Raw genomic sequence first — 26,877 nt, 5'->3', positions numbered from 1 at the left:
GCCACGACGCTAGTGCCGGGCTATGTGCACGTTGAGGCCCCGTGAAGTGTTGAACGCCCGCTGGCAGGAAATCACGGGACAGACCTAGGTGCCACGGGTCGACTGACTGAGATGACCGAGACGACTGGCTGATGCACCACCTGTGCCCCCTACTGTGCCAACTTGCTGTGCTTTAGCCACCAGGCTTTCTGCTCGTTGTTGTGAGCGTCGCTCCTACGCCCTCCGTTGTTGTTGGAGGGCGACTGCCTTCAACTGCCTAGTAGCGTCCTTCACGAGCCTCCTCCACAAAGGCCGATCTAGACACCGCTGGTACCAGTCATCGGCAAGTCCACTCAGCTCCACGTCCTCCTGTACCACATCACTTCATCTCTTCTCTAGCCCGTGCCGCGTCCGTTTAGCTCCCTCGATCCGGCCGAACAAAAGCTGTTTAGGCATGCGGTGGCTGGGCATGCGGGCTACATGACCCAGCCAACGCAGCCTTGCCTGCCGGAGGAGCTCACCGATGGGACTTTGTCGAGATCTTTTCAGGATTTGTGAGCTCCTTACACAATCCAGCCTGGTTAAACCCAAGATGGATCGTAGGCAGGCCAGCCTCAATGTTTCTAACCGGCGAGGATGTTCCATTGATACAGACACACACACACCGATACAGACACAGATAGCCACACACACTTTTATACAAACACGCACACAAGAGACACACACACTTATACAGACATTTCCGGTCAGCTTGGCACCGTGTTGGAAGTTTCAAATCCTGGCATGGGGAGCAACTCAGCCCATCGTCCCTGTGGGATCAGTCAAAATGAGTGGTAGTCCGCGGGGAGTCAGCGGTGGTCATCCTGCGGTTAGGCTGGCACCCAGCATGGCGATGTGGAGTTTTACACCACCGGTTCAGGCCTGCTAAAGAGAGGGAGTGCCGCCCCATACGGTTAGCGTATGAGCCAGTGTGGAATTGTCTGTGACGCAGTCCAAACACCGAGAGGAGGGTGATCGCTTTGGCAAAGGCGATGCACAAGAGCCCGGGCGTGTGTTGCGTCCTGTGTTTTCCTTCGGGGTGTAAAGAGTAGTCACCTACTCGGCGATTCAATTGGCCACAGGGGATTTTTTTACTTATTTACAACCCTAGCCATTCCGGACAGGAGCTCAAGTGGCCGCTCGTGGTGTGGCGTGCGAGCGGTTCCGACCGCTCAGTACTCCTTTCGTCCGAGGGTCGCGAGCCACCCCCGCTGCAGGAAGAAGATCCGCGGTGCCGTAAGGTGGGGGGTGGGGGTGCGGGGCCCAGTGACCCCGTCTTGAGATTATTCCACATCCGGCACTCTGCGTCCAGTGGACTTCACCCTACGGCTGTGGCTATTAGTCACGTACCACCTGCGTACTCCAGTCTGCGAAGCAATCCAAAAAAAAAACCTTCGATGAGAAATGAATCGCGCACGGGGTCTTGAGTGTGGCGTTAGTGAACTATGATTCGCTGTGGCCTCCTCGGCTCCACGAGGCCGCAAGGGCTGAAAAATGCAAATATCACCGGGCTAAATGATCGCAGAAAGGCGAAGGGAATTCCGTCGCTGATTGGGCAAGAAAACGCTTACATTGTATTCACTACCGGAGCGTGCGTCTTGTTAACCGATAGATCGCACTGACGGCGAGATAACGAGGTGTCGTTATCATTACCGAGGCCTCCAAGGCATTACCGCCCTCGCTATCCTCGGCAGAGCCGGGGTGGGGGTGTGGTGGGGTGCGTGCCGCGGTGGCGGGACGGGCCAGGCTCGGCGGAGAGACGAGCGTGGGTGAGGAGCGTGGGTGGGGAGCGTAGGTGGGGAGCGTGGGCGAGGGGCAAGGAGTGTGGGTGGGGAGTGTGGGTGGGGAGCGTGGGTGGGGAGTGTGGGTGGGGAGCGTGGGTGGGGAGCGTGGGCGAGGGGCAAGGAGTGTGGGTGGGGAGTGTGGGTGGGGAGTGTGGGTGGGGAGCGTGGGTGGGGAGCGTGGGCGACGGGCAAGGAGCGTGGGTGGGGAGTGTGGGTGGGGAGTGTGGGTGGGGAGCGTGGGTGGGGTGCGTGGGTGGGGAGCATGGGCGAGGGGCAAGGAGCGTGGGTGGGGAGTGTGGGTGGGGAGTGTGGGTGGGGAGCGTGGGTGGGGTGCGTGGGTGGGGAGCATGGGCGAGGGACAAGGAGCGTGGGTGGGGAGTGTGGGTGGGGAGTGTGGGTGGGGAGCGTGGGTGGGGTGCGTGGGTGGGGTGCGTGGGCGAGGGGCAAGGAGCGTGGGTGGGGAGTGTGGGTGGGGAGTGTGGGTGGGGAGCGTGGGTGGGGAGCGTGGGTGGGGTGCGTGGGTGGGGAGCATGGGCGAGGGGCAAGGAGTGTGGGTGGGGAGTGTGGGTGGGGAGCGTGGGTGGGGTGCGTGGGTGGGGAGCGTGGGCGAGGAAGGAGCTCCGGGTATTCACCGCCGGCCCAGGCCCTCCTGTCACGCCGCACTGCGCCGCTCTCATCATCAGTTCCGGCGGTCGGCTGTGAACCGCGCGAAGGTAAATGCCAATGAACGCCGTTGGCATTCGCGACCAGTATCATCCAAATCTGGCTGTCGCCTGATAAAGCTCGTTATAATTGCTGGCGAAACGTCGGTCTCGGATTGTAAATGTTGTAGATTTGCTCTCCAACACACCGGTGTGCTGTACTAGTGACGAATTGACACGTTCTGTTAACGTGACAAACCTTACGAATTGGCTGTGTTGGACGGTGGTGGGTTTAACGACACATTTATATTTACGCAATCTCACCAAAAAAAAACTATATGAAGGTAATGCCAATTGTTAAACAGTACAGTGACAATTATTGTTTGAGTCCTTGCATTTCTAGCGTACACATTTAATGACCAATTGATGTTTGGATGGGTAGTACTGAGTGCAATGATCGTGATGATTACAGCACTGATGAATGAAGGCCTCTCCACATCGGTGTCAGTCATGGGGGATCGTGTTGTTTGATCATACTTCACCACGCTGGTCAGTGCGGGTTGGTGAATGGAGTTCCAAAGACCCGCTCAGATGTCACTCGCAGCTGACGTTAGCCGTGGCCAGGAATCGCCTGGCCAGACTCAGAGCGCGGGGAACTGCGTGACGTGAAGTGTCGCTCGATTGCAAAGAAACACGCAGAGCAGCAGCAGCAGATGCTGCACCCGCCTGAAAACAACTCCCAAGTGAGGCTTTCGTAGGCAAATAAGGAGCATTGACGTTACATTTGTCAAATCAAACAGTACCTTCTTGCAAATGTGCAGCTTATTTACACCACGAGGAGTGTGCAACCTATGGAATCACGTGGTCTAAAATGCGATACCCTCACCCCTCCTCCTTCACTGAACCCACCCCTCACATCCGACACCTCACACCGAGCGCACAGGGGGTGCGGCCCTGCACCCACACCGCGACTCAAGTCGGCACGCGACAGACCCCCCCCCCACTCCGATCCGTGCCGCGTCGCACACACACACGCGCGCGTGGGGGGGGGGGGCTGGACGACGCTCGCTTACGATGGGGCCCAGAGGGCTGCCGTGGCTACGGCGCAGCGTGCGGCGCCACAGGGAGCACGAGCGGTGCCAGCTCTCGTGTTCCGTGTTGCAGCACCACCACCGCCGCGCGCGCTCGCTCATCCTCCACTACCGCGTTTCATTTTTGCTGCTCCGATACTTTTTCGCACGCACGTGGAGCTTCTTCCCAGCCCTGCCTCCCCGTCCCAGGCTGAGCCCGAGAGTACATTTTTCCAGGAGCTCGGGGTTGGTTCAGCGCAGACCCGACGGCTCTATTTCGTCACGTTCTGCACCATGCCTCGAGACTTCGGCTGTGCTCCGTGTCACCCCGCCTGGCCGCCCGGGCTGCCCGAGTAACGCCATACACGCAGCCCCTCTCACGCGTGTCACGTGTGTCACGCATGCGCACGTGCGTGTGCGCGTGCATACGTGAGAGAAGGAGCGGTAGTGTAGCGGTTAGCGCGCTGCCCTACGAACCCCGCGACCCGGGTTCGATTTCCCCCTCGCAGTCAACACCAGTGACGATTATCTGGACTGGTCCTGGGCTTCTCCTTGGTCGACTCGGCCTCAAATGAGTACCTGGTGTGGTACGTAAAAACATCGCTACTAGAGAGACAAAGGCGGGTATGCGTGGTGCTGGCCACCCCCTCGTGTGCCGCTAACAGCACTTGCCCCAAGAGTCCATTTGTCTTTGTGGCAGAAGAAAAGAGCAAGTGAGAAGAGCACAGGAAATTTGCGCGAAAACAAAGTGCTTCATCACACACCCCCCCCCCGCCACCTCCACCACCAGCCGTGTTGTCACAAGCAATGCCGCAAGCGACGCGACCTGGAACGCATCCGCGCGTTGCTAAGTCGCGCGGGAAATCGGCTGTGACGGCGACGTGAAAACAAAACGAGAGTGCGCGCGCGCTCGAGTTGCGGCGCTGATCCCGTGAGCGCGTGGGGCCCCCGACGCAGACGGAGCGCGCGCGGACAGCGGCGCTCTCCGCTGCCACGAACGACGACAACGAGCTCCTAAATGGGCACCGATTGATGAAAACAAATTTGTCCCATTTATAAAAATTTGTATCTGTATATTAACATTAAAAATTCCACCCAGCCACGGTGTGTTCTGACAAGGGGTGGGCGTTCGCCAGGCTGGGCTTTGCACCGCTGACGGAATTTGCTCGCCAAGAGGCAGGGGAGGAGGGTGTGCGGGCAAAGCCTTTCCGCGGAGAAATTACAAATTCGCGCAACAAAGTGACGTCGTGACGTTAATTGCATTTGCACGGCGACGACAACAAAGGCGGCTATGACGCCAAGGGCGCCGGTCCATTTCAGGGGAGGCGGGGCGGCGGGATGGGAGAAGTTGAACGGAAACTTACTTCGCTCCACCACGCGGAAAGTACACCGGGGCCTGCGCTGCCTTGCGCACTCGCTGGCCCAATTACCCACGCGGTGATTGCTTACGCAGCAATAAGGAGGCGAGGGCACTCGGAATCCGGCGACGAACTCGCCATTTGTCCAATCGTCAGCTCGGGCGACGTCTACGCACGCTCGAACCCGACGTGCCATCGTCGGGAGCCGGCCCGGTACGAGCGCAAGGTGCGGTGAGTGGGAAGAGGAGGAGGCGTACGGCTGGGATGATGGGGGGGGAGGGTGGGTCACCTCGGACTGCAAGGCCAACTGCAGGCAGACGCCATTGGGCGACCACTAAACGAAACCTATCCTGCTCGAATGAGCATTGAGGCGTTGGCGCTCATCTCCTGAGCGAGTGGTGGGAATTCCACATTGCTACGGTGGACGGCGAGTCTCACAAAGTGCTGCTTCATCCAATAGTGGACCAGGCTGTGAAAATAATATCGAAATAATATGCAAGCATTTCATCTAGGCTAATGGACCGAACAAATCTGTACAAATGAGACACAAAGTACATGAGACGACAACACAAACGAACATTTTTTTGAAAAAATAAAATTCGTGAACCGTGACCGTGGTTCGTGGCCGTGCGTCCCAATTCATTGCATCGTTGAGGGAGCGGCTGACTCTTTACTGCCCTAATGACCACCAAACGTGACCCTTCTCTCTCCTCTTCCTCCTCATCCCCTCCTCGTGCCCCCCGAACCACCCCCGATTGGGCGGCGTCCACGCAGCGACGGCACGGGGAGGGGCTAAGTCCGTGGCGTGTGTGATGGATGTCGGGGGCAATGAAGCTGAATTGCTCTGCAGTCAATTACTGCGCGCGCGGGGACCGTCACTCACGGCACGCCGTGCGGTGTCGCGCCGCTCTCGCTCGCAACTGCCGCGGCCGTGATCTATCCACAGCTGGATGAAGGCCTTCGCCCTCGAGTCGTCGCCAACCTCTCGCGGCCCTGCAATGCGATGGTCCCGTCTAGGGCTGAACGATTTTGGGGAAATATCTAATTGCGATTTTTCTGACAGATATTGCAATTGCGATATGATTTGCGATTACATTTTTTTAAGTAGAGCTTCAGTTCAATAGTCACCGTGTAATATATTTAAAACATGTGATGGAGCATTACCATATGATACCATCAAAATATGAACTGCTCTATATATTATAATCCAAGGATGAGAACATAGAAGATATTAATTGCTTCCAACATGTATTGATTAAAAGGTTTTAATTGAAATAGAACAATCAAACATAGAACAATTGTTACGTTAAATAAATAAAGTTATAATAATTAAACATAAAACAATTCCAACAAGAAAGTAAGAGGACTTTTCAAATCGCAAAAAATCGCAGCCTTTGCGATTTGCTAATCGCATTGTTTAAAATTGCGATTTCGATTTGAAATCGATTAATCGTTCAACCCTAATCCCGTCTCGCTTCCTGCGCTACGGGCCGATTTATTTGCTCCATTTTTACGGTGGATATCCTGTCGGGCGCGTTCCCTCCGTTTTGTCCGCCATTCTGGCACGGGTCTCGAACGACGTCTGATCTTTTACAAACGCACGGCCGAGCGGAGTCAGCGTTGTTTCGGCCGTGGAAACGTCGCGCGGTGCGACCCTTACTCCCCGCGGTCCTCTCCTGGCATCGCCGACACCGATTAGCAAATAATGGGACTGCGACAAAACAAGCAGGCGCCGACGTGAGGATCGAACTAACGCTCGCAAACACAGAGAGCCGAGTAATACGGATCGGCAAAGGGTGAACAAAATTCAAAGCGAGGGCGACGGAGAGAGCAGGAGAGAGAGGGAGGGTCCAGGAAAAAGAGAGAGGGAGAGCGAGCGATACACGGAGGATGGGAGAAAGGGAGGGAAGGAGAGAGAGAGGAGCGTATTTGAGATCGTTTCGTTTAATTACACCCTGGATACGCATGTTTCTTTCATGTATGTGTGTACCGTTGAACTTCTTTCACACCGTACGCAACCAACCGTGCTAATCAGAGGTGTAGGAGGACAACAAATTAAACACAAAAAGCAGTTGCAAAGAAATTCGTTTTCAATTTGACTGTGCGTGTCCCATCAATCGGAACAAATAACTATTGCAAACAGAGAAACAATTAGCGTGCGATTGCGCTGCGTGCCAAGCAGACCCAGAGGCGTCATTCTGCACGAGAAGTCACAATTGCTAAGAATGTAGCTTTTTTTCTTCTTCTCGTACGCGAGACGTTTAAGCGGAAATATTTTGTCGATGCTCCTTTTTTCCCCCGTTGGCTTCGGCTGCTCCTGGTCGACAGCGGTGATCCCCGCCGGGAGGCAATCATGCCGCAGATTCCAAGAATTTCCGGTTTAGGTTTTTTTTTTCTTTATTTCTCCCGAGTGTGTGCGCGATCGCCGGCTCACGTAACCGTAAGCCCCAAATTGACAGATTTCCTTGCATCCTGACCTCGGCTCATCCGCGATCCGGAGCCCGATTGGGCCCAGGTGGACAGACGCAACCCAGAGAAATACACTCGCACGCGCGCACGCATGATCGTTTGCACGAACGTCGTCCTCATCGTCAGCCATTGCTTAAACATCATCAATCAGCCATGGTCAATCCATTGCAGGATGAAGGCCTCCCCATATCACGGTCACCTCACCATGCGATCCTGCGATGGAATAATCAACCCAGCACCTGCACGTAAACCAATTACTCCATCTCCTCGGTGGGTGTTCTTTCAGACGCAGTCCATTCCCTGGCTGCCACTCCATCATTATTCTTGACTGTCGTCCATCATCCCTTCTAGCGACGCGTCCAGCCCAAGGCCACTGGCTTTATGATATTCACGTCAGTAACTTGCGTGCCTCCCCTCGGCCATGTGCTCCTCTTTACGTCTGTCAGTGTATAATTCCGAGCACGCATCTCTCTCCACGCTTCTCTGCGCACTCGTCAGACACTACCATCACGGCAACCTTGACACGGTGCCGCTCCCACTAACCGGGCCACCGCGCCGAGGGTAGGCCCGCTTCATCGGAGTGTGGCCGACTGCTTCGTTAACCCCTTACTCACAATCGCAATGGAAAACTCGTCTCCGTGGAAACACCCAAATAAGGGGGCCCCTCGCGAGCGCCGGAGGCACCCAAAGGCGACGGAATGCGGCGGCGATTAATTGACGGAATGTTTTTTTTTGAGTGCGTGTGTTCTGTAAAGAGACTGCGGTTCTTAGACTCCTTGCGGAATGTGGTCCGAGAGGAACGGCACAGAAACGCTGGAAAAAACTTGAAACCCTGAAACAGGAAACGCGAGCGGCCACGGGAGACATCTCGCGGCTCTGCGGCGTCTCCCTCCTTGTTTCTTGGTATTTTTTGCGCACGGGAGGAAAGCCGGAGGGCCCAGAGAAAGCCCGCATCTCTCCGAGGGAACTCAAATCATGCGCACATTGATTCTTACAGGCGCCAACTGGTTCGTTGGTAGGCACGTGTGGGTGTCACGCACCCACACCACCTTCACGACGTGGGTACTCGCGCGTGCGTGTGTGGTGTGTACACGCGCACTAGTGCACTCACACTCATGTCGACGTGGACAGAAAGGCGAAATCTCAGTTGTGCAATTACAAAACTCGGCGCCAATCCGAGAGCCAGGATCATACGCCGGTCGAGTCACGTGCTACACCGCGGCGGCTTCTGGCCCCGTCGGCCCCGGATCCCGAGGCCGAAGCTGGTGGCTCGAGGCCTCTGTGAAGCGATGGTTCTCAAGCTTTTGGATTTTTCCGAAGGTCAAAACCCAGAGGTGACATGTCTAACCAATGCAGCGTGAGTAGGTTACGTGTCTCACGTTGTGTGCTCGTATTCTTTCACCGTAATACGGCGCCGCAGTTTGCCCTGGACCCCGGGTCCGAGGCCCATCTGGAATCTTGCCCCAGAGCCCTACCTGACGTGGCCATGCTCGACCTCTATTGAACGGACGAGGCCTCTGCGAAGGAAGATAAGCGACCCCGCGGGTCACACGGGTCATCCGTGGAAGACGGGTGGAAAAGGGGGTGGGGGAGGGTCGGAGGGGGGGCGGGGATTGCAGTATTACTTTGCCACCCGCAGGCCGGGCGGGCTACGCCGGGACCCCGCATTGTCATATGCAGACCTACCGCATTGAGAGACGCACCGCCGACGCCACCGCAACCTTTGACCTTCCCACTGGGAGGCCGTCCTCAAGGGATGAGACCCCCGCGAGAGCTCGCGCCACCCCGCACCGTGTGTCCCGTTTCGTTATTTTGTCACGGTCGAGCAAACGTTGAGCTGCGGCGCCAGCACGCTCCGATAAGCGCCGTATCGACTCCGACTTCCGCTCACTTGGGCCGAGCCGAGTAAAGAAAACACAATCGATAGATGAGAATGATCGGCACGGGGGAAATTAATCAATTTCAATTTATTAAGCCATCCTGGGACCCACCGAGGCACGCACCCTGTGGGATTTCCCCTCCCGTGCCGGCCAAGTGGACCGCGAGTGGCGGACCTCACTCGTCCTTGCCACAGCGACAACGCCGTCCCCGTATTTATCCCCAACGTGAAATGAGCCGCTGGATGAAAGCCTTCGCTCGCGACGCGAGTCGTGGGGGTCATTTAAACCTCCGACGCCACGCTGGTCAGTGCACGTTGGTACAGGCGGAGAGAGTTGACAATGGAGCATAGTGCAGTACAACAGTGCATTTTGATGTGACGCCCTCCGCTGACGATGTAGTCCGACAGCAGCAGTCAACATGCATGGCGGTTCTCCCCCAGGCTCAAGCTGCCAGAGTTCGTGCGATCCAACGAGATCAGGCCCCATTCCAGGTGATCTGGTCACGGGCCTTGTATTTTCTATTTATCCTGGGAGCGGATGCTCGTTTTCGCGCCCTCATTTTTATTTCACGGGGCGGCATTAATAATGCTGCCGATGATGGAGCACGCCGAGACGCAGTTTCAAACGCGGAGCGTGACGTGAACATTGATTGCCTGCCTGACAGGGGGGGGAACGGGATGATGAGCGATGTGCATAATTGTCTGCTCGTGGGGATCGTAGAGTTCTCACGGTGGATGGCGGGCACCTGCTTGGAATGGAGCTGTTTGCGAGCGGCGTCACGATATCACCACGACCGGATCCCTCGGCCTCGCACAGTAAACACATGAATAAGTAACATGGATATTGACGAATAAAATGACTGCACGCTTAATTTTTTATTCGCTCTGGACACGAGCGTGCGGAACGTAGGCGAAGACTGTGCAAACTTTCCAAAATGTCACGGCCCGAGAATACAAAATGAAGGTTATTGAAAATCAGCCACAATGTAATTTTTTCTCTTGTTTAAATATTTACCGTGAGGGCGTTGTTTTAGCGTACGTGCCTCGGCGCGCGATCCGAGACCACGTTCACCGCGTCGGAACCGCGGTGCAAAAAGCCAGCACTCGGCACCGCACGCCCGCCGTTTAGGCGCCATGAATAATGAATGCAAAAAAACTCGCTGCCAATAAAACTTCACCCGCTGGAACCAACTCGGCTGCTGGGAAACCGCTCCGCGCGATCGTTCCGAGGCCCGGGCAGCGAGCACGTGCGCGCGCCGTGACGCGATTTTCGGTCACGCCGAGATTTGAATGGCCTAGGTAAGGTGCGCGAGTTTTGCGCTGGTTAATTTGTTGAGCCGAAAGCAAACCGGTACGCGCGGCGGTACGCAACGTGGGTCGACGTGGTATCATAGATGGGAGTCACAGTCCTACGAATTTGGTCGCTCAATCGCTGACGAAGGGGCGCAAAAGAACTGACGATAAATGAGACGCATAAAAAAAACAAGTTTCATTTGTTTTTGGTTCAATGGAAATAAAATGACTAACCCCCCTCGCCCCCCCAACAGATAAACTCTAAAAACATCCACGGTCGCGGCGGGAATTTGTGGCGGGCCAGTGCAGGGAAGGTCGATGGCATCTCCCAACTCCACACCCGTGAAAGAAAAAGCCACGGACGCGGCGTGATTAAGCGCTCGCTCGCCGCGCCTCGACGTCTAATCGGACGCCTCTGAATCACCTTGGTGTACGTGGAGCCTCCTGGAACTCGGGGGCGGGCCACCGTTGTGCCTGCTGGGGGTGCTCCCCATTACAAAATACCGTAGCGTACAAAGAGAGTACAGCGAGTCCCCTATCTGCCTGGTAATTTGACTCGCTGAAGAGAGGGGAGGGTAAGGCGCGAGTAAACGGAAGCGTTCTCGATTTGTCTTCACGCGAAAGACAGAGGGGGAGAGAGAGAGGAGGGGGGGGGGGCGGCCGTCGGAGATGAGGGCGCACACTGCACTCAATTATTGGAGAAATGGGCTTTGGCAAATCCTTCATTGACACTGTCGCGTTGGGTAATTCTACGGGGAAATCCCCGAGCAAACGGCTCTCTCCCGTGCGGAGGTCGAACTCTTTTACTCTTTTATTTGGCAAAGGTGCGTTCAAACCCCCCCCCCACCATAACGGGCACGCGTGGTCCTGGACGGAGCGGGCGTCTCTCTCGATGGCAATGCGGCCGAGGGAGGGAGTCTCGCGCGCCAGGCGACTCCCATTTACCCATATTCTTTTTGTCGGCAATCCAAGGTCACCTTGGCTGAACACGCGGCGAAGCCACGGGAAGAGCGTGCGCTGCTTAGAGACGCTGCTGTCAGGAGGGAGGTAGGAGGTAGGGAGGGAGGGAGATCATGCCCCACCGATACATCTGGCTCTATCAATGCTACCTACACAGCCAGTAGCTCACGATGCAATTACATGCATTCCGGACTTAAACAGCATCAACCATCGGAGTGGCGTGAAACGCACGGGAAAAATGACTCTGGCAACGTTCGGCTAAATACTTCACTCGAAGGGGGGAGAAATCTAAAATCGCGGTGATTTAACGACCGACGCCACCAGTGGAGGGGAGGGGGGCGGGGGGGGGCTATGCAGCCGCGGGGGGCGGTGGAAGTGTCGCGCGTGGCCGACTGTCCCAGGGTAGTCGCGTTCCCGTGTGGCGCACTGTGACTCCACGTATCCTCGCGCTCAATACAAATAGTCCACGAGGCTGTAAAGACCCCCCCCCTCCGCCCCGTGTAGCCTTCACAGACTGTTGGGGCAAGTGCGTTCGTGAGCAGCACCTCTCAGGGCAGGCACGACACACGAGCCGGTGGGTGCCCAACACCGCGCTTGGCTGCCTTTGCCTCCCCAGCGCTGGTCTCTACACATCACACCTGGTGTGTATTTAAGTCTGAGACAACCTAGGGGAAGTCACCCAGAGTCCGTTAAAATATTCGCCACTGCTATTGGTCGTGAGCGGGAATCTAGCTCGTCGGGCCGCCAGTTTACTAACGCGGTGCGCTAACCGCTGCGCCACTGCTCCTCTTCGACACAAACACGTGCACGCACGCACACACACACTGCAACCGAACTGGAAACCGTGCGGTCTCTCTAGAGCCCCGGTGGGGCCTTCCTCCTCGCCTCATTGCTGCCCGGTTGATCTTTCGCGAAATGGCATCGCGCCACCACTGCTAACGACGTTATTATTTTCGTGAACCTCGTTCTAATTTCCACCGCTCGGTTTCGTTTGGAGCAATTTGATGCAAAGTTCGCAGAATGTCAGCGCGGCGACGGGACCCCGAGTGTCATTATTATTCCGACTGCTGTTTTCAAGTTGGCCGGTGTCGTTGGGCGAGTCGCGCGCAGCCGCGAGGGTGGGCCTAGTGTGGCACAATGACCCCCACCCACGACCCCGCACATTGTTGGGGGAGGCCTTCATCCAGCAGTGGACCGACACAAAAGAGCCGCGTGCGTGCGTGCGTGCACGCGGCATTGGGCGGTCATCGTTAACAAGGAGACGCACGCAGGCACTCGCGCGTGTGAACATGTCCTCAATCAATTCTCCTTTATGCATAAATAGCACGGAGGACATTTCTCAACTGGGCAGGTTATTGTGATGATAATAACGCGCAAGTATTTCTTCACAACGATTTGAATGTACAAGCCACGTGGGATATCGGCCAGCATCTTTCATTTGCTCTCCGTTGTTGTTGTTCTTGTTGTTTTTTTACTGCGGTCGGCAACAAATGTCAAAACACGTGGCCTGAAGGTGGACATGAAATATTAATGTACACTCTTGGATAATCTCTGCAATCCTAACGGCGGAGTAGTTATTATAAGCCATCTGCTTTCACAAACTGCGGTGTATGTCGCCGTGTCTCCAAAGGCAGCGCAGGCCGATTGCCTGGGGAGATGCTGGCCTGCGGCCCCGATTATCAGATCGGGCCCGGGACGCCGCAGAGTTCACGGACGCTCGGCCGAGCTGCGAGTGAAGGACAAAGCGACCCCGCGAAGAGTTCGAATGCCTGCTACGCACGGACCTACATTTGGGGAAAATGGCAAAGAAAAGAGGGTGCTGTGCGAGCGTTGGATATGAGACCTCGGGGCGAGGTCTCCTCTGCTGCAAGGATGAGAATGAACGTGGTGGGTTCAGGGGTCACCACAACAGTGGCAGCCTCGCGCGCAGCTTGTGGCCCCTCTCATTATCAGGAGTTATTGCCCGTGTGACCCTCACCAGCAAACGCCACCGGCATGCCCATAAAACCACGACGAGCCAATCTCGACACGTGTTAGCCTGGCCTGCCTTTGGTCAAGAAATGTGCAAATGCGCGGCTGCGCGGAGCGGTAACCGCGCCGTGCTGTGAAATTGGCGACCCGAGTTCGATTCCAGGCCACAATGAACATTGATCACGAGTGTGAGAACCTCCCCTAGGTCTACTCAGCCATAAATGAGTAACTGGTGCCATGCGTAAACATCAGCACCGGGGGGACAAATGTAGTGAGCGTGGTGATGGCCACCCTCTTGTGCGCTGCGCCGGTCTTTACATGTGCTCGCTGACAAACACTTGCTTGCCCCAAGAGTCTATGTAGGCTGTATGGGGAACGTTGTCTCGTTCCCACAGTGAATTGGCCTTTCGTCATTATCGCCACCATCCAGCAGGGAAAGATTTCGTAGGGAAGATGGCGCCCTGGGAGGTGGAAGATGCATTGGAGAGACGGCGTGTGAGCGACGCTTGGGGCGAGCGTGGGGGGTGGGAGCGACGAGGCGGGCACGGCATCGTGAGAGACGGGAGGGTGATGACACACGGTGCCACAGCTGCTCGAAGTTCCGCGCGTGCCAGATGATAGTGACAAGGAAGGTCATGACGGAGACGAGGATGGCGATGAGCCTCAACATCTGCAGTTCAATGCAATGTACGGGGCTTTCGGGCTCATGCAAATTGAGCATCTTCTGTTCCCGCAAGCTGCCAGCGCGTTCTGCTGCGCTGCATTGGCGTCCGAGACCTTCACACCTCTCACAGGGAGGAGGTGCTCTTGCGCCTTCACTTCTCACGGAATATTTTCCGGGTTGCTGACAAGTCGTGAGATGGCACGTGACCAGTCGCCGCAGCCCATAGCGATGAGTGGTAATAGTGGATGTGGTGTGCCAGATTGAGTAAATATTTTCCGGGTCACCGACCCAGACAGGCACGCTTGAAAAACTCCCCTGCGCTCCGTGCGTGATTTGCCCGCCTCTCTGCTGCGGGGGTGTAATGTTTCCGCGCGACCTGCTCGTCTGCCTGGCGAACGTGCGGCGGTTGTTGCACGACCTGCGTGGCTTTCTGCTTTCTGTCAGCATTGGGGGGACAACCACCGCGGCACGCGCGTCCCACCGGCCCCCCCACCTGCACTCCCAACTCCGCAGAGATTCCTGACGCCGCCCGTCCTAACCCCAAGCCGGGGCTAAACCGAATCCACTTACGAGGCATTACTCTGGCGCTCTCGCCTAAGTGCCGTTACCCTGCGTGCATTCATCGCGGGCGCAGCCGTCGGTGGCGTTCGCTGAAAAGTGCGTAGAATTTTTCTGCTCATTAAACATTTAAAATTTGAATTTCTCCGCTCCAGCAACGGCGGTTTTTACCCGGGATGTATAATATTGTCGCAGCTGCTTGCGTTCGGCACCGTTGTTTACCTACATTCAATTAATGTTCTCTGCTGAATATTCTCAATAAATTGCGTTGTATGGATCGGCCCTCTCTCTTGACATTGTCCTGCGATGCAGATAAAGGGCGAATTATCCTCCCTCTGGCAAGGCACCAATGATGTTATTAGCCTCATCACAGCGGCCAATTTCAGAGGCCACTCGATTGGAAGAGACGCGCGGACCTGGCTCACTGGGAAGGCCCCAAGCCACGCACGGCCACACGCTCTAAACACTTTAATGAAGACCTTTTAATTTGTAGGTCACGGGAAGAGTCTCATTATGAGCGCCGCGCCTCTCGAACGACACGCGCTCTTGGCATATGCATTTTCACGCAAAAGTCCGTCGTCATTGATTTTTGGGTCAGATCGCCACGTGAGCAAACTGTGTGTCGTAAGCCCTCCTCCACCCAAACATGCCAATCTATTACTGCTTCAGTAGCACCACCAGCAGTATTGGCGAGCAATGGGTACGAGGTTTTGCTGATAGTTATTACCAGCACCATCAGGCAGTAGCCAGAACTGTGAAAATGTCCTGTCTTAAATGGGGGTGTGAAGTCATCGCATACGCACGCCTACAACATCTGGAAATCTCTGGTAGGTGATTGCCCATCGAAATGATAGCCAGGCTCAACCCGCTTAGCTTTACAGATGCAACGAGATAAGGGGAATTAATGGCTTTTGCAGCCATATTGGAGGCAGCTACAGCTAACGCATCAGATGATCTACGGTAACGTTTTCCTCCAAAGTATCCAAACACAAGCCAAATATCTCCCATATCACCTTAACAGACTGTTGGGGCATGTGCTGTTAGCGACACACGAGGGGGTGGTTGGCCAGCTCCACGCCCATCCGCCTTTATCTCCCTAGTGGCGATATTTTAACACACCGCACCAGGTACTCATTTGAGGCCCAGGACCAGTTCAGATAATCGTCACTGATGTTGCCCGTGAGCGGAAATCGAACTCAGGCCGCCAGGTTCGTAGTGCAGTGCGCTAACCGCTACACTACCAATCCAACACCAACACCTGCCATTCGCTACTAAGTGACGGTGATGTCACCAAGGCGCCTCTGCCAAGCCAGGTGCACTTTGAGGCCACGTGACGTGTCAAAGGCTCGCTGACAAGTGGTCTTGGGACAGACCAAGGTGTAATGGGTTGGTTGACTGAGATGATTGGTAGATGCAAACAGCTGTACCCTCTTATGTGGCAACTTGCTGTATTTTAGCCACCCGGTGCTCCATTCGTTGTTGTGTCACTCCTCCGCCCTCCGTTGTTACTGGAGAGCGACTGCCTCCAACTGCCCAGTAGCGTCCTTCAGGAGCCTCCTCCATAGAGGCCGATCCGAACGCCGCTAGTAACAGTTGTCAGAGAGTCCACTCAGCTCCACATCCTCCTGTACCGCATCAGTCCATCTCTTCTCCAGCCCATGTCGTGCCCATTTAGTCCCTTCTATGCGGCCAAAACAGAAGCTGCTTGGTCACGCAGTGGCTGGACATGCGGGCTACATGACCCAGCCAACGCAGCCTTGCCTGTCAGAGCTCACTGATGGGAATGTGTCCAGATCGTTCAAGGATGTGTGAGCTCCTCACACAATCCAGCCTGGTTAAACCCATGCCAGTCTGAATGTTTCTAACCGGCGCAGATGTTACATTAGAGGGGTCCCCGTTTCACAAGCATAGAGAAGGGAGGGCATGACTGGCCGAGAAGACCCGAAGCTTCGTGCGGAGCGACAGACCGTGTAGCTTCTACACAGCATTGCGCAGACGATAATGTCACCCGACTGATTCGGAGTGAGACCTCTGCTGTCAAACCAGAGCTGGTCACTACACTGCCGCTCCCCCTAACACACACACAGACACACACACACAGACAGACACACACACAGACACACACAGACTGACCGATGTGCGTCACTCCGCGGTGCCATCTCCTGGCCTCCACCTCCCAACCTCGCGCCTACAACACCTGGCAATCCCACTTGCCTGTGGGAGTACTGCTTTGTGTAAGCACGTCGGTGGCGCCGGGCTTCGTGCGACTCTGTTTGGCTCTCTGATCTCCCAAACAAAAATCGGAATTTGTGCCGCGGTGCTTGTGGGTAAAATTGACAGTGGGCGGCCGCGCACGAGCCGATCGTGGTTCTCCGGTCACGCCGCGTTGTTCCACACGTCGTTGGGTCTCCGCGCGCGCGCCGTTGTGGGAGGGTCGCCACGGAGGAGGTGCGTGGGACGAGAATGGAGAGATCAGTGGCAGGTACAGTTTCCGTTTCGATTGGTGAGAAACGGAGGGGGGAGAGAGAAAGGGAGGGAAGAGAGGGGAATGGAAAAAAAACGAGAATGAAAAATTCATAACCCTTGCCTTTGTGTCAAGGGCACAATAAAAGGCGGCGCCAGGAAATCTCCATCCTCGTCGTTTGCGGTAAAGGTTCATGATTCCATTGTGAGGGCCTCGCTCGGGTCGCTAGGCCACGTGACCCCACCGAACCCTCCTCTAAATAAAGGGATGGGAGAAATAACCAGATGAACGGTACAAAACGAAACTGCACGATCAGTCACATTACCTCGACGAGAGTGGTTTGTTATCTTTGCACAGCAAACAATTGCGTACTGCTAAAAATACGGACGGAAAAAACGCAACCGTGTGAAATGTCTCTGCGCTACGCGTTTCTTTGAACGGTGACGTGCTATTTGAATTTATTTCAAGATTAGCAAATAAATGTCGTCGCGCTTAAGAAAATAATTTGAAAAATGCACACAATAAACAGATAACAAACAAGCGCTGCCCGTGCAAAGAATTGCCTAACGGAGCGAACCGGACCGTACCATGGCCAGAGGCAAAGTGGGGGGGGGGGGGGTTAATTAGCCGGATCTCCCCCTCACCATCACGAGCTTGCAGGGAATAGTCCACTCCACGTCACGCCATCAAACGCCACAAACGTGTAAATTCTGCTGGGAGTTTGTAGCTGCTCCTTGGGCTACGGCGGCATGGCACTGGCCACGTGGCTCTAATCATCCGCGCGCCGCGGGGGGGGGGGGATGAGATGGTCTGACCACCGTCGCTCAACTCCGGCGATAATGGACGCGGTGTCGCTATTTTCCAGAGACGCCTGTGCAATGACACCACTGGGACACACATCGTATACACGGATATAAATAAACAAACCGCTCTCCCCGCTACAAGCATCCTGGAGTCACTCTCACTAAAAACAAAATACCCGCTCCAATTCATCCTGCCCGTGCGTCCGTGGGTTTGTGCGCCTCTGCGTTTATGCTCCCCTACGTTTACGTGCCCTTGGGTTGTTGTGGCCGTGGATTTGCGCACCCACGGGTTGTGTAACCATGAGTTTATTGTGCGGTGGTATGGACTCGCGGTCGTGTGATTGCCGCTCGCTGTGTTGCAGCAGGTGACAAAATGATCTCCCAACGGCGTGGATTCACCAGAAAATTGCCCATAAGTGGCATCGCGAGCGGTACTGCCCAGTTGCACGGCCAGACCAAGCAGCACGAAATATCTTTTGAGCGTGGGGAAGACGGCAGCCTTTGTCCAGCACCGATTGTGTTTTTGAAAGAGCCGTTGGCCTTGTGCTTGGCAGCCAGAGACGCGGCGCGGTGGCACTAAATCATCGCTGTGCACGCATACACACGCAGCCAACGGCGCGATTGGCTTTGGAAAAACTCCGATGGATGTTCGTCGTATATTGATGCTCGTTAGCCGCTGCAGGCCGTGTGTTCATTGCACAATAAATACGGTGGGACATGTGGCCCCTGCGACACGATTCGTGCACACCTAGAAAGCCAACATTTGTTTTAATCACCGTTCTCGTCATCCATGGTCAATCCACTGCCAGATTGAGGCCTCCCTCCCAAAGCCATCACCACCTCTCAAGATGCTGCGATGTAACAATCCACGCAGCACCAGCACACTGACTGATTTCATCAAACCGTTAAAGATTAAAAATGCCCTGACCTGAATTTCGATCTTCCACATTGCTTTATTTTAAATCCAATGAAATCAAATTACCATTAACTATGACCTCTGGTGACCGTGAGTGGTGGGCTGCACTGCTTTCAAGCGCGAACCTCTAGGAGCATTAAAACATTCCAGAATGGGGCTGGGAGAATTTCTAGAAGCCCTGCTCTACCCGTCCCGCATGAACATTAACCACGCCGGGCGCGAGCGCATGCGCGTCGCTATGCCGGGCGAGCATCAGAGAGTGCGTGGATTGCGTCAAGAAAGCGAGTGCCGTGTAATTCGCGACCGGAATTTCAAGCATTGACGGTTTTTGCGAGTTTTGATCGCGAGTTTTGGCTGCAGCAATCACCTACAGAGCCTCCCCGGGGCAATGGAGATTCTAGAGAGGAGGGCTTCGGGTGGACCGTGACCCCGAAAATTAAGAACAGCACCCTGGGCACCCCCCACCCCTTCACCAACATGTGCTGACCGGCGTGGTAGAGCAATACCCTGGGGAGGAGACCTACATCAGGAGCAAGTTTTATTTGGCGATGAGCGCGACCTCAGCCTCTCTCACGCCGTGCCACCCCTCGTTCCGTTTCAGGAAGACGATCGAGATCCGGGTCATCGACGACGAGGAGTACGAGAAGAACAAGAACTTCTTCCTGGAGCTGGGCGAGCCACGCCTCATGGACATGAGCGAGAGGAAAGGTACGAGACGCAGGCCGCGCTGCGCCGGCGGACCCAACTGGCGAGCGAGCGAGAGAGCCCCCATCGTGACGGCGCCCAAACCTGGACTTCCAAAACACATTTTGGCAGACAAGCGCGCGTTCACGCACAGCTTGGCGTTAGGCGATAGCTCGCTGCGATTTCTAAAAGCGCAGTGAAACACGCCCCACCACCTCCCTCTAGAGCTCGATGAGTGCGTCCAAGATTCTTGCGGTGACGGATAATGGTAATCTTTGTGCCTTTTACAAGTTCTTCGTCTTGTGTCGCCGCGGGCTGCGGCGCCGTGCGAGGGGAAGTCGCGGCACGACCGTACAAACGGAAATGCGCAAACGTGCACCCATATCGCTCTTCTATTGTGAGTGTCACGGTGCCTGCTCCCATGAGCTTCACTCCTCGATTTCCCCTCCCACGTTGAGTGCTCGGTTTACCCCGTGTGTTTAGTCTCATCCACGCCGTGTTCAAGCATCACACAGCAGGTCACAGCAACACACTCACCCACTCACTAACCACACTGCAGGTCACAGCAACACACTCGCTCACTCACCCACTCACCACACTGTAGGTCACAGCAACACACTCGCTCACCTACTCACCACACTGCAGGTCACAGCAACACACTCGCTCACTCACCCACTCACCACACTGCAGGTCACAGCAACACACTCACTCACCCACTCACCACACTGCAGGTCACAGCAACACACTCACTCACCTACTCACCACACTGCAGGTCACAGCAACACACTCGCTCACTCACCCACTCACCACACTGCAGGTCACAGCAACACACTCACTCACCCACTCACCACACTGCAGGTCACAGCAACACACTCACTCACCCACTCACCACACTGCAGGTCACAGCAACACACTCGCTCACTCACCTACTCACCACACTGCAGGTCACAGCAACACACTCACTCACCCACTCACCACACTGCAGGTCACAGCAACACACTCGCTCACCCACTCACCACACTGCAGGTCACAGCAACACACTCACTCACCCACTCACCACACTGCAGGTCACAGCAACACACTCACTCACCCACTCACCACACTGCAGGTCACAGCAACACACTCACTCACTCACCATACTGCAGGCCACAGCAACACACTCGCTCACTCACCACACTGCAGGCCACAGCAACACACTCACTCACCCACTCACCACACTGTAGGTCACAGCAACACACTCACTCACCCACTCACCACACTGCAGGTCACAGCAACACACTCGCTCACTCACCACACTGCAGGCCACAGCAACACACTCACTCACCCACTCACCACACTGTAGGTCACAGCAACACACTCACTCACCTACTCACCACACTGCAGGTCACAGCAACACACTCACTCACCCACTCACCACACTGTAGGTCACAGCAACACACTCGCTCACTCACCACACTGCAGGCCACAGCAACACACTCACTCACCCACTCACCACACCGCAGGCCACAGCAACACACTCACTAACCCACTCACCACACAGCAGGTCACAGCAACACATTCACTCACTCACCCACCACACGGGAGTTCACAGCAACACACTCACCCACCCACTCACCACACTGCAGGTCACAACAACACACTCACCCACCCACTCACCACACTGCAGGTCACAGCAACACACTCACTCACCCACTCACCACACTGCAGGTCACAGCAACACACTCACTCACCCACTCACCACACTACAAGTCACAACAACAGACTCACTCACTCACCCACCACACGGGAGTTCACAGCAACACACTCACTCACTCACCCACCCACCCACTCACCACACGGAAAGTCACAATACATCTATGTCTGCTTCTTCTCTGACCCTGATGACATCCTCTCCCCACACCATCTCTTTTCCAAAGCTCTCTTAACGGTAATAAAAATCCTGCTCAATTTAAAACATCTGTATTCACAGTCATCGTTTACCACTTGAATAATGTCGTTTGTTGCAGGCTGCTTGGCGCTTTGGGTCTTTGAGCCTGTGCTCAGCAACTGTGATGATGCACGCTCACGCCAGCGCCCCACCGTACACTCGCTAATTGTCTCGGAACACAACGGAGTTTTGTTTAATGAAATATAAACATTTTTGTTTAATATTTTATACCGATCTTAGGCAGGAACAACACAGATCAGGGCCATGGTGTTGGTGAGCTGCGTGGAGCGTCGTAGGACTTTTCAAGTTAAGCAACGTATTTGGTGATGCTGCTGCTGCTCCATTGGCAGTGGTGCACGAATAAATCTCAACATGTTCGTCAGTGACTCTTGTGTGGCTTTAAAAGAAGAAATATATAAAAGTCTATGTTTTTCAGCCATGGCACTTCTTCTTCAGAGCACATAAATGGAGAGGCCAGGGAGATAGGGTGAATAATAAGGATTAGTGATGGCGCTTGTTTACACCGTGGGGCCTGATGAGAATTACATTTCGAAAATATTTTATCATGGCTGGGTTTTGTCTGTAAATAGTTAGCTAACAGGAGCTATCATCAAAAAGGTAAATGCTCAGGCATCCCAATTAATTCGTCAATAACACTGCTGTGACCTTAAAAGATAAAGAGTATGTAATAGGAAATGTTTGGGGCAATGGCTCGTCTTCACAGCACACAGAAGCATGAGAGGTGACGTTGATCATCCACCTCAAATCTCTGGCCCCTCTTTGTCCTGCGAACAATACACGTTTCTTTTTTTTAATGCCCCACTGTTACAGATTCATGTGTTGAGTTTCGTGGATTCGCACTTTAAAGTCTTAAAGTAAAAAGGGTCGTGGAAGAGTTCTCGGATGAACCGACACAATGTTGCCGTGAGACATTACCCAGGCAGTGCAACCGGCGTCTTGTCAGCTCCCCGCAAGCACCCGGAGCGAGCTCGGCTCCCAGCCTAGGCAGTCGCCGCCAACACAACGCGAGATCGCGGGCAGCCGAGCTGAAATTAAAACGAGTGAAAAGAGCCAGACTATGTACAATGCCACCGCATTCATCATTTTCGATGCCTGCTGAGTTTTCAATCGCCTTTTTCCCCCCTTCTCAAATAATTGCTGTTTATTCAAGTTAAAAGCGTTGGAAAACAGATTGGAATGTACATATATACACACACACATATAGAGAATACACCCCTTTAGGAAATGTCCTGGGGACCAGGGACAAATATGCTCGTGTCCTTTCGTTAAATTGATTCCGGATGCAGTGAATGGTCAGGCATGCGGGTGAGGGCAAAGTCAATGAAACTAAATCTGAAGGCCGTGCAAAGAAGAAACGGAGGAGATCCATGCCTGAAGTGACAGTACGAGACATGAGAGGAGGACCACGCCTGGACCGGAGAAGGAATGCAGAGCAGAGAGCGCAGATTGACTGTGAAGGGAAGAAAGCGGGACTTGGCCAGGACACGGGTCATGTCGAGCAGGGAGCCCGGTGACAAAATGGCAGTCAAAAGGAAGGGGGGAAGATCGCCCAGGAGGACAACCGCTACGAAAGACGGAGCAATGCGATCAAGTTCAACGTGCAGGCAAGAAACAGCCGGCAGTGATTACGTTACAGGGTCAGAAGGTAACGGTGCGTTACTTCTCGTCGCGAGAATTCGCAACCTCGCCGGGGAAATTAGGAACCCGGTGGCCGTAAGCTAAAAGGCGGCGCGGGCGAAGCGAGATCCTCCGCTCCGCCGGGCGGCTTCTGGCATCGATTGCGAGAAGAGTCCGTATATAGGAACGGCGTGCGGATCCGACGTGGCCTCGCCACTCGCGAGCAGAAATTCCCGAGCCGCTCTCACGCACGCCAGAACATTTCTCTCGTTGACCCCCTCCGACCCTTTCTCTCCCGGGCTCCAGGAGTTAAAGTAATCACGCCTTGAAATGTTCTTCGTGCTCAAACGATAAATCGGCAAGCGCAAGAAAAAAAAAATTGTTTTCATCACCACCCCCCCCTCCCCCCCGCAATCGTACCGCGTGTCCCGGACACGACGTCCCCGCGGGCCAGGCCGCTGGACGGCCGCAAGCCTTCCTATCCTGCACCAGCAGGTGGGCCGACCTCACGACTGCCACGAGACCGGCCCTCGTCATCGGATTGTAAATTGCGGAGGTGGATCATGCTGTGGCCGGCTCGCTCGCTACGCAGGCCAAACCGACGCCTCTTCCCGCACTTATTTGGCTGGCAGTGGCGAATCCCTGGGTCAGTTTGGTGGTCGGCCCTCGCTCTCGCTGAGCCAGCCATCGCACAGGCGGCACCATCCGCGACCACCACCACCACCACCACGACTCCCACCCTTCCTCCGGTCGCCCAACACCGTCTTCAAAGAAATGTTAATCTGGCAGCTACATTTTCCACGCAGTGCAGCAGGGTGCGTGTGCAGGACTGCGTGAAACGCAGTCTCATTTTCAGCTCCTTGCCTCCCCTTCACAGGAGGTCGGGGAGATTGCTCCGTTTGATTTAAGGCAGCAAAAATAATACGCGCGGCAGGGTGCACAGAAGGATATTTGTGCTGGAGGCACAGCACTTACAGACCACAACCCTCCCGAGGGAGAGCACTGTCAGCTACACCTCCTACAGGAGGAATGTGTGCATTTACAGCCTTATATAAATCCGCGGCTGAATTGGGGCCTCCTCATGCCATGCAAGTCAGTCAGGGGGGTTGTTTGACCATACTTCACTATGCTGGTCAGCACGGGCCAGTGAAGGTGGAGACTGCAGTAGTGGAGTAGAAGAGTTAATTTTGCCCCCACTGTCCCCTGCTGCCCACAATGCACCCTCCGCAGCAGCCTGTGCCAGCGTGCAGCGCCATCATCCATCCGCTTAGCTCCTGAGATCAGGCAGGATCAGGCACATCAATTCGAAATGATCTCGACGTAGACACACGGGGATAGCTCCACCAGATGAACCCATAACCACAGAATGGGGCTTGAAAATTAACCTCTCGCCAACCCCTCCTCCAAGGAGCGATGCCTTACCACAGGCGACCAGTTCTCTGCACATCCAGACGCATTTGGTGCAAAAGACGCTGCGAAAATGGAACGAGCGACAACGATGTTGGAACCGACGACGACAACCTTGTCGTCAGATTTTCTGAGTGACGTAGCTCGCTTGCATCGGCTTAACGGAGAACGCGCGTCAACCCAGAGCTGAATGAGGCCCGGAGAGCAACCTCGACGTGGCATTCGATTTTAATGAATGCTTTCAAATCTCCACGGCTAATTGCGGTAACCTTCGTCGCCTAAAACAATCCCGAGTTGTGATACTTAATTTTTCATTGAACACCGCGGCAAAAGGAATGTTCGTCGCCCGAGAGCCACGATTCGCCTTGAGCGGTGAGGCTCGCATGCCCCCTATTTTTATGGGCAGATAAAGTCAGTCGCGGGTCATGTGGGCCCACGATCTACACTTCCTTGTCCTGCTCCACCCGTGATGCTCAGCAGCTGCCCGAGAGCTCTCTGTCGTTCTTGAGGGCGATTCATCAGCGAGGCTGCCCGAGCGTGTAGCTGAATTATTGCAAACGAAACAAGCAGTGGCATCTGGTGGCTCAAATTACTGTTCGTTGTAATGGCGCCAGCATCACAGAAAACCAGTGGGAGGGCGGCAGCACAAGGCTGGCACCTTGCCCTGGGTTACAACATATCTGGCTACGGCAGTGCTGCAAAGGGGCAGCTGATGCCAGGGCAGTGGAAAAGGTAGTCTTGGGTAGGTTGGGTCCGGAGAGAGCCTCTTGCGGTGCAAGTGGTGTTGGTCATTGGCTTGCATTTTGCAGCCATACACTGGCGCAGTTCTGCAGATTTTCCATCCTACGTTTACGCGTCGCATTCAACGCAAACACCCTGGCCTTGTTGTGGACATCGACAATTCATTACCACGCTTTAACGCACGTTTGCATTTGTCCGTATAAACAAATCTCACTTTTAGAAAATGTTTTCCCTAATATATGGCAAATTGACCGGGGAAGGAGATGTCCGGGTTTGAGGTCACGTGAGGAAGAAAGCGGCATCTGAAAACTCCACCTGTGTTTTATCCACTCTGCGCTGAGGATTAGACAGAGCAGCACGACGGGGGAAGGGCAGAGGGCATTGGGGGCTCAGAACATGCAATAGTCAACAACACTGTGGCCTCAAAAAAGTATATATCAAGGACGTTTTGGAAAATGGCCCATCGGATGCGGCCTCATCTGGAATTTTCCCCCAGGGCCTCCAAAAACGTTTGATGGCCCTGGCCGCAATTCTACGTCGGCACTGTGGGGGTCTCGCTATCCGGCGTCAACCTGTCACAGGCGGCACTGTGATCAAAAAGGGCAGCGGTGCTTGAACGTGACGTGGTAGGGGGGGGGGGGGTCGTTTCGCTAACGTTGTGTTTGTGTTCACCTCTCTCACCTACCCGCAGCCCTCCTGCTGCGCGAGCAAGGTAAGCGCTCTCACGGCTGCCCGAGCCTTGCTCACTGCTCGGCGTTTCGACCCCCACACGCTTCCCCTTCCCTCGCTTCCTTCCACCGTTGCTCATTCCCAAGGTGTTGGCGGCAGCGGCGGTGTAAGGGCCGCATAGTGGCTGGGCTTTTAAAGCCATTGAAGACCAGAGACTGAGTTGAAGCAATGCCGGGATTCGATATGATAACTAACTCGACAGCCCTCAGACTCCTGTGCAGTTGTGTCGGGGGAGGGGGTTCATATTTATATATGAGCGGGTTTCCAGAGCACCTTGGGATTTTTCAACGGCAGCGCACGCATCACCCTCTCCAGCAAGTTACCGTGGAGGGACTTTGTATGGGAATATAAAGACCTTCTCTCGGAAAACACAATCAATTTGCGGACACTTTATGGGCCGCGTGGACGCTTGATGGGCACAATTTCCTGAGGTGCCCTTGCACGGAAATTTGACAATTTTTTTGAGACGCGCAGTGGGCGAGTGCGGCATTGTTTATTCCAATTGCTGTAATTTCAAAATGTCCCATCTTTCAAAAATCTCTCCTGCAAAGTGCTCGCGTCATGAGTTTCTCTCCATCACTCATTGCTGCTGCCCCCATTCCGCCATCCCCACTCCCCTCCCATGCTTCCCCTCCCCCCACCTCCCACCCCAATGGGGGGCAGGAGTGCTACTGCTTCCCCTACACAGTGCGACTGGAAGTCGGGTGTGGTGGGATGAGATGCGGTGGTGCGACGCACAGAAGGATGCATGCCCAGCACTGTCGCTTGCTTTTGGACAAAAGAGAGAAACGGGAGAGATATTGAGAGGAGCGTTGGACCAACGCAGTGGCATCAGCCAGCCACCAGTAGCAACGTGTGAATAATCCAGAGACATTCGACGTCAATGAGGCATAGTTGTCAGTC

General features: G+C 54.9%; 1 protein-coding gene across 1 annotated transcript in view; it reads left to right on the top strand.

Moving 5' to 3' along the window:
* LOC144728906 (sodium/calcium exchanger 1-like) overlaps positions 1-26,877 on the top strand; it is a 93,842-nt gene that overhangs the window by 57,024 nt on the left and 9,941 nt on the right. Inside the window, exons 2-3 of the mRNA XM_078608646.1 lie at positions 19,450-19,556; positions 25,937-25,957. Of these exons, the coding sequence (XP_078464772.1) occupies positions 19,450-19,556; positions 25,937-25,957 (128 nt within the window). The remainder of the gene's footprint in view (positions 1-19,449; positions 19,557-25,936; positions 25,958-26,877) is intronic.

The sequence above is a fragment of the Lampetra planeri genome, chromosome 30, assembly GCF_965212315.1.
Source record: "Lampetra planeri chromosome 30, kcLamPlan1.2.h2, whole genome shotgun sequence".
NCBI classification, from domain to species: domain Eukaryota; kingdom Metazoa; phylum Chordata; class Hyperoartia; order Petromyzontiformes; family Petromyzontidae; genus Lampetra; species Lampetra planeri.
Note: the sequence above shows the minus strand (reverse complement) of the source record. Positions and strands in the feature narration are given on the sequence as shown.